Source organism: Ipomoea triloba, chromosome 16, assembly GCF_003576645.1.
Source record: "Ipomoea triloba cultivar NCNSP0323 chromosome 16, ASM357664v1".
Classification (NCBI taxonomy): domain Eukaryota; kingdom Viridiplantae; phylum Streptophyta; class Magnoliopsida; order Solanales; family Convolvulaceae; genus Ipomoea; species Ipomoea triloba.
This window is the reverse complement of record NC_044931.1, coordinates 2081732-2087332: the sequence shown is the minus strand read 5'-3', so window position 1 is coordinate 2087332 and position 5601 is coordinate 2081732. Positions and strand designations below refer to the sequence as shown.

Genomic DNA, 5601 nt, shown 5'->3' with positions numbered 1-5601 from the left:
GACCCGTCCACAACGTGGCATGCCCACGACTGACACGTGCTCTTTCCCGCATGGGTGCGGGGTGGGGCGGACGCATGTGCGCCACGTTCCCACCATGTCGGAGGTCCGGCACCCGCACTTTTCTCCCTTATAAATAGCGCATTTATGAGGGGAGGGAGGATCTTTTGGCTGTTTCTAGACTAAGACTTAAAGAGAGCTCGGACAGTAGGGAAGCCCACTGCCGACCCCTTTGAGCACTTATTGACTTGTAACCGGGTTTGGATCCTTGAGGCAATAAAAGATTGTATTTTCCGATTTTCCTTGGTGCCCGTATTTTACAGTATAAAAAACAATCACATATTTTAGCAGGATTTTTTTTTTATAGGTATAGCTTATAATTTTCACTGTTGGACACTATGATTAATTCTTTGACTGAATTGTAGGCACACCTCTATTGTATGAGATAACTGATCTAGAGATTTAAGACTTCTCTACCTCCAAAGTCAAAGACCAAATTAAGGATGAATGAGTCTCTTTCCACTCAATCATACCATAATGTTACCTATTTTAGCATAAATGAAAATGGAATAAAAAACAATAATACACCTGTTAGTATCATAGCAAGAAGTGAGAAGTAGTGAAGTGGGCTCGTTTCATTTGTTTTTTCAAGGAATCAAAGGTACCAAGTTGCATCATCGGTAAGAGAGAGAAAGACGGTGTAATAGATAGATATACAAAAATCACATATACATACATACACATACACATCGAGCTAGAGAGAGAGAGAGAGAGAGAGAATCGGAAAAGGAATTCAAAGTTACGATGGTGTCGTACATGAGCTATTTGGCGTACGGAGTGGGAGGGATAGTGGTGGCCGGAATGGCGTTGCTGGTGGCGTTCCAGGAGAAGCTTGTGTACGTGCCGGTGTTGCCTGGCCTCACCAAGTCCTATCCGATCACGCCGGCTCGTCTCCGTCTTCTCTACGAAGACGTCTGGCTCAGATCTTCAGATGGCGTGCGCCTCCATGCCTGGTTCATCAAGCTCATGCCCGACTGCCGAGGTTCCCCCCTTCTCTACGTATATATGATTTTTCCTTACTTTTCAACCCAGCTGTGCTGCCAATTTGCTGAAATGAGGATTTATCTCACTTGAATTTGTATGGAATTTAGGATTGTATGTCTCATTTTATTGTATTGTTGAAGAATATACTGGACTCTGAGGGTCATGTTGACCTAATTTTAGTCAGCCAATGCCATCTTTTGTTGATTTTCACTTTTTCTTGGATCTTGCTCAAGAGTTCATGATCTGGAACTTACTAGGTCATTTCAGATTATGAACTAAAGGTCTGTGTTGGTCTGTGTTAATAACTTGTTGGCAAATTCAGAACAGGAGATTAATTTCTATCAAATGCCAGTTTTGTAACTTGGTGGTATTATTGGTGTATGTGTTTATACTTTTAGGTGAGCTTCAATTTCTGAGGTATAGGCTGTTGGATTGCAGAGTTTGAGAAATTATTGTAATAATTGAAATTAGTTCATCTGAAGTGGCAATAATGATTTTGTTACTTCTATTTATGATATCTACTGATAAGATGCTAGGAAGTGAATTTCTTTTGCAAAATGTAAATAGCTATGTTATTGAGTAGTAATGTCTCTAGGTTGCTTAGCTGTTACATATAAACTATAATTAATCTTTGAGACTACTTTAAGAATGTTGCAGAGTTGCAGATTGTGATAATAAATGATTTGTTGCCTGTTTCTTGTGTGAGTTTGCTCATGATGGTTGCTGGTGGTTTAATTTTGTATTGCAGGCCCAACTATCCTCTTTTTTCAGGAAAATGCTGGAAGTATCCTTTTCTTGTTATTTTGGGCGATGTTTGTTCTTTTCAAATTTCTTATCATTACTTAGTTACACTTGGTTTAGCCTTAACTAGTCAACTTCAGATATTGCCCATCGTCTTGAAATGGTCCGCATATTGTTACAACGATTGAATTGCAATGTTTTTATGCTTTCATACCGAGGGTATGCTAACTATTGACTTTATCCCCTGTAGTTTGCCTTGGCAATAACTTGTTGATGCATAATAAGCTTGTTTTTTTCTTGTACACAGATATGGTGCCAGTGATGGATACCCTTCTCAACATGGAATAACAAAGGACGCTCAGGTTTTGTATGCCCCCAGTCCCCAGAACTTCGTCTCACCGTTTTTCATGCATATCATCAGTTTGGGTTCTAATGTATGCTGCTGTCTTCCATATAGGCAGCATTAGATCATCTGGTTCAGAGGACAGATATTGATACATCAAGAATAGTTGTGTTTGGAAGGTCACTAGGTGGAGCAGTTGGAGCTGTGCTTACTAAAAATAATCCTGATAAGGTATCAGTCTAATGAATTTGTGTTGATTTTATTTATATAAAAATATGCCCTGCTACCTGATTGTAGTTACTTATTTCTAAGTCTTGTATATTGCTTATTCTTTTACTTTGAATCTGTGTCTTCTGGTAATTGGATAAGCACCTGTAACCTTGGAGATCTAAGATCATTATTGAATCTGCTTTCACCTTCTTCTTCTGCTTCTTTTAGTGATTTAAATGATATTCTGCTTCTCTGTTTTACAATGTACTGATGCAAATCCATCTTTAACCTACAATATTGTGGGGCACTTTACAATTACAGGTTGCTGCACTTATTTTGGAGAATACTTTCACCTCTATCCTTGACATGGCTGGAGTTCTCCTTCCCTTCTTGAAGTGGTTTATTGGAGGCAGTGGTTCAAAGGGACCCAAACTTCTTAACTTTGTTGTTAGATCTCCATGGAATACCATTGATGTTGTTGGCGAGGTCAGGATATTGAGTTATTGCCCTTATGTTTTAATTATTGATGGACAATAACTTGAAAAGGCATTTAGCATTTATGTTTTATCCTTTATGCTTGGAAGAATAATTTTAGGAGGATCTGCTTGCCTGCTTGGTGTTTGAATGTTTGTTATGAGCAAAAACTAATGCATGAAGTTTTCATGTTAACCACATATCCTTTTTTTGGGTCTTGTTTTGACTTCTTGTTGATATGCTACGTTCCAGTCTTTACCTTGACTTAGTTCATACTTGTATGTATGCCAGAATGCTAAAGTTCGTGTTTTTATAAAATCAGTGTTAAGTGCTTATTGTAAGTTAATTTGTCCACATTTTGTTTCTTAAAATTGTTAAGTAAAGGGTGGCTCCTTTGCAAAGATTTATCTGTTTCCCCTTTGTTATTGTCTTCAATTTGTTCTTTTCTGTCCACACAACTTGCGTCATTTACAGTTTTGAGACTTTTAACTGCAGATCAAACAACCAATACTTTTTCTCTCTGGATTACAAGATGAAATGGTCCCCCCGTCACACATGGAGATGCTATACGCTAAGGCTGCTGCACGCAACAAACAATGCTTATTTGTGGAATTTCCTAACGGAATGCATATGGATACATGGTTGGCTGGTGGTGATCGCTATTGGAGAACCATTCAGCAGTTTTTGCAACAAACTGCTGCAGAGAAGAAGGATTCTGAAACGAAGAAGGAAGAACCTTCCGTTGAAGGTGATGGTAAGTGAAAGATATTGGATCTACTCGCCCATATATATTGCTGCAAGCCTTTATTCTCCAGTTCCCCTTCTGGAGCTATTATTGATTTATTGCTCATGCATACATACTCAGTTCATTAAACTGTAGACGTCAAAACTACTTCTACAGGACATTTCTGATTTCTCATTGATAGATGATTTCTTGCAGTGGCAATGAAAACAATTGGATAAAACATTGATAAAATCCCTAGGAAGTGAAATATGATTATATGCACACTATACCAGAAAAGTTACGAATTCAAAAAGTGCAATTAACACTCCCATTGTTGTGGTGTAGTATAACATCCATATTTAATTTTTTGATAGATGAAGGTGAATTTGTCAGGAAAGTTACTGCAGGAACTTTTTTGGAAGAAAGAAGAAGAGAAAGAAGTTCTCTATAACTAAAAACTCTCTTAAAACTTGTGTAAAATCTCATTTTTCCAGAGAAGTCGATAATCCCATAGAACTTCTCTTAAGTTTATTGTTTCCCTAATCATTAAGCTTGTAAAAAACTAAATAAGCTCTGATGTTTAATCTTTCTGATATTTGTGTTACTAGAATGTGATACAATACGAATGTAGAGCTAATTTGCTCCTTTGATATTATTTGCAGTAACCTTTGAATTTGAAGCACGATGAAACATCAGAATCAGCCATTTGCAAGGTGTAACCAGCAATTGTTATCCAAGATAATATATTTTTATATATAATATATATCAGTGACAAGAAGTTAAAAAAAAAAAAAATTCTTCTGCAAGCATATATTTTAGGAAGGATGGGAAGGATATCAATGATCTTCCTATACTAGACTAACATCTGCTATATTTATGGTTAAAGATCCTCATAGTGCTCTTGGAGAACATAGTAAAACATTTCCCATTCATTTTCTCAAACTGTTATTGAGCTTGCACACTTGATTATCTATATGTAGAGAAGCTTCAGAACGTTTTGACTCAACACTTGACTTCCCCTTGACACCTGAAACATCAGAGCTTGCACGCTGCTATTTGTTAACTCTTTAACTCAATGCCTTCTGCCTCATAGCTAATATAGTCCCCTGAAGGTTTATATCTTTGATGAACATGGCATGAATCCTATTCATTGACATTTTTAGTTCGATTTTTTTTAATTATTCACGATATATTAATTTTAAGATTAAGGGTGTGTTTGATTGACATGTTTAGCTATCAGGAATGAGTATCAAAATCATTTTTATTGTTTGGTTGACAGGTTTTTAAAACACTACTATGAGTTTTTTTTTTGAAAATACTACTACTATGGGTTTTGATTACCCCTTAATTGCAAAACTCATTCCCTAATAAAATAAGTGTTTCATTTCGCTTCCTCCTCCCTTAGTCAACTATTAATAATCTTTCACATTCCACCCTACTACCAAACATTCAAAATACTTTCACCAAAACCATTACTATTATCAAGTACTATTTGATATCCATTCCAATTCCAATTTCCATGTGTGAACCCAACACACTCTAAATTTATCATTTCCCCTTACAAGAAAGTTTAGCGTGAGAGATAATTGCATTAACATTTTGGAATAGAGTGAGAAAATCATCTTCTGAGTAGTAGATTGTGAGTTACATCTAATGTTATAGTCTATTTGTAAACATCAAACATTGGTTCTTTTGTCTAATGAGTCAAGCCATTTTTTCACTTAATGAGCTACTAAGTTATTTATCTTGTCGGGCACCCTGGCCATTGTGGGCAAAGAAAGCAAATTATACTATGGACCAGGGTCTACCTTGCATTGTAGATCCTGGTCCAAAATGTAGATCCTGGTCCAAAAATAAACTTTAAATCTTTATCTGTAATGACACATTTTATATTGGAATAAGGGTCAAATAGGCCACTGAACTACACACGAAACTGCAATTAGGCAATTGAACTAAAAAACAATGCAATTAGGTCCCTGAACTACACAAATCCATGCAAATTAACCCAAAGTGACTTGTTTGACTTGATCTTCCGGTTACCAACTTTAAAAATAATATTTTAAAATAA

At 36.4% G+C, this 5601-nt stretch overlaps 1 protein-coding gene across 1 annotated transcript; it reads left to right on the top strand.

Moving 5' to 3' along the window:
• The first annotated feature begins 669 nt into the window (after positions 1-669).
• On the top strand, positions 670-4566 carry LOC116007802 (alpha/beta hydrolase domain-containing protein WAV2-like). The gene is made up of 8 exons (XM_031248474.1): positions 670-1039; positions 1790-1825; positions 1923-2001; positions 2090-2144; positions 2240-2356; positions 2657-2821; positions 3305-3563; positions 4196-4566. Exons 1-8 carry the CDS (start codon positions 802-804, stop codon positions 4219-4221), a joined length of 975 nt encoding a protein of 324 aa, XP_031104334.1. The 5' UTR covers positions 670-801; the 3' UTR covers positions 4222-4566.
• Positions 4567-5601: the final 1035 nt, after the last annotated feature.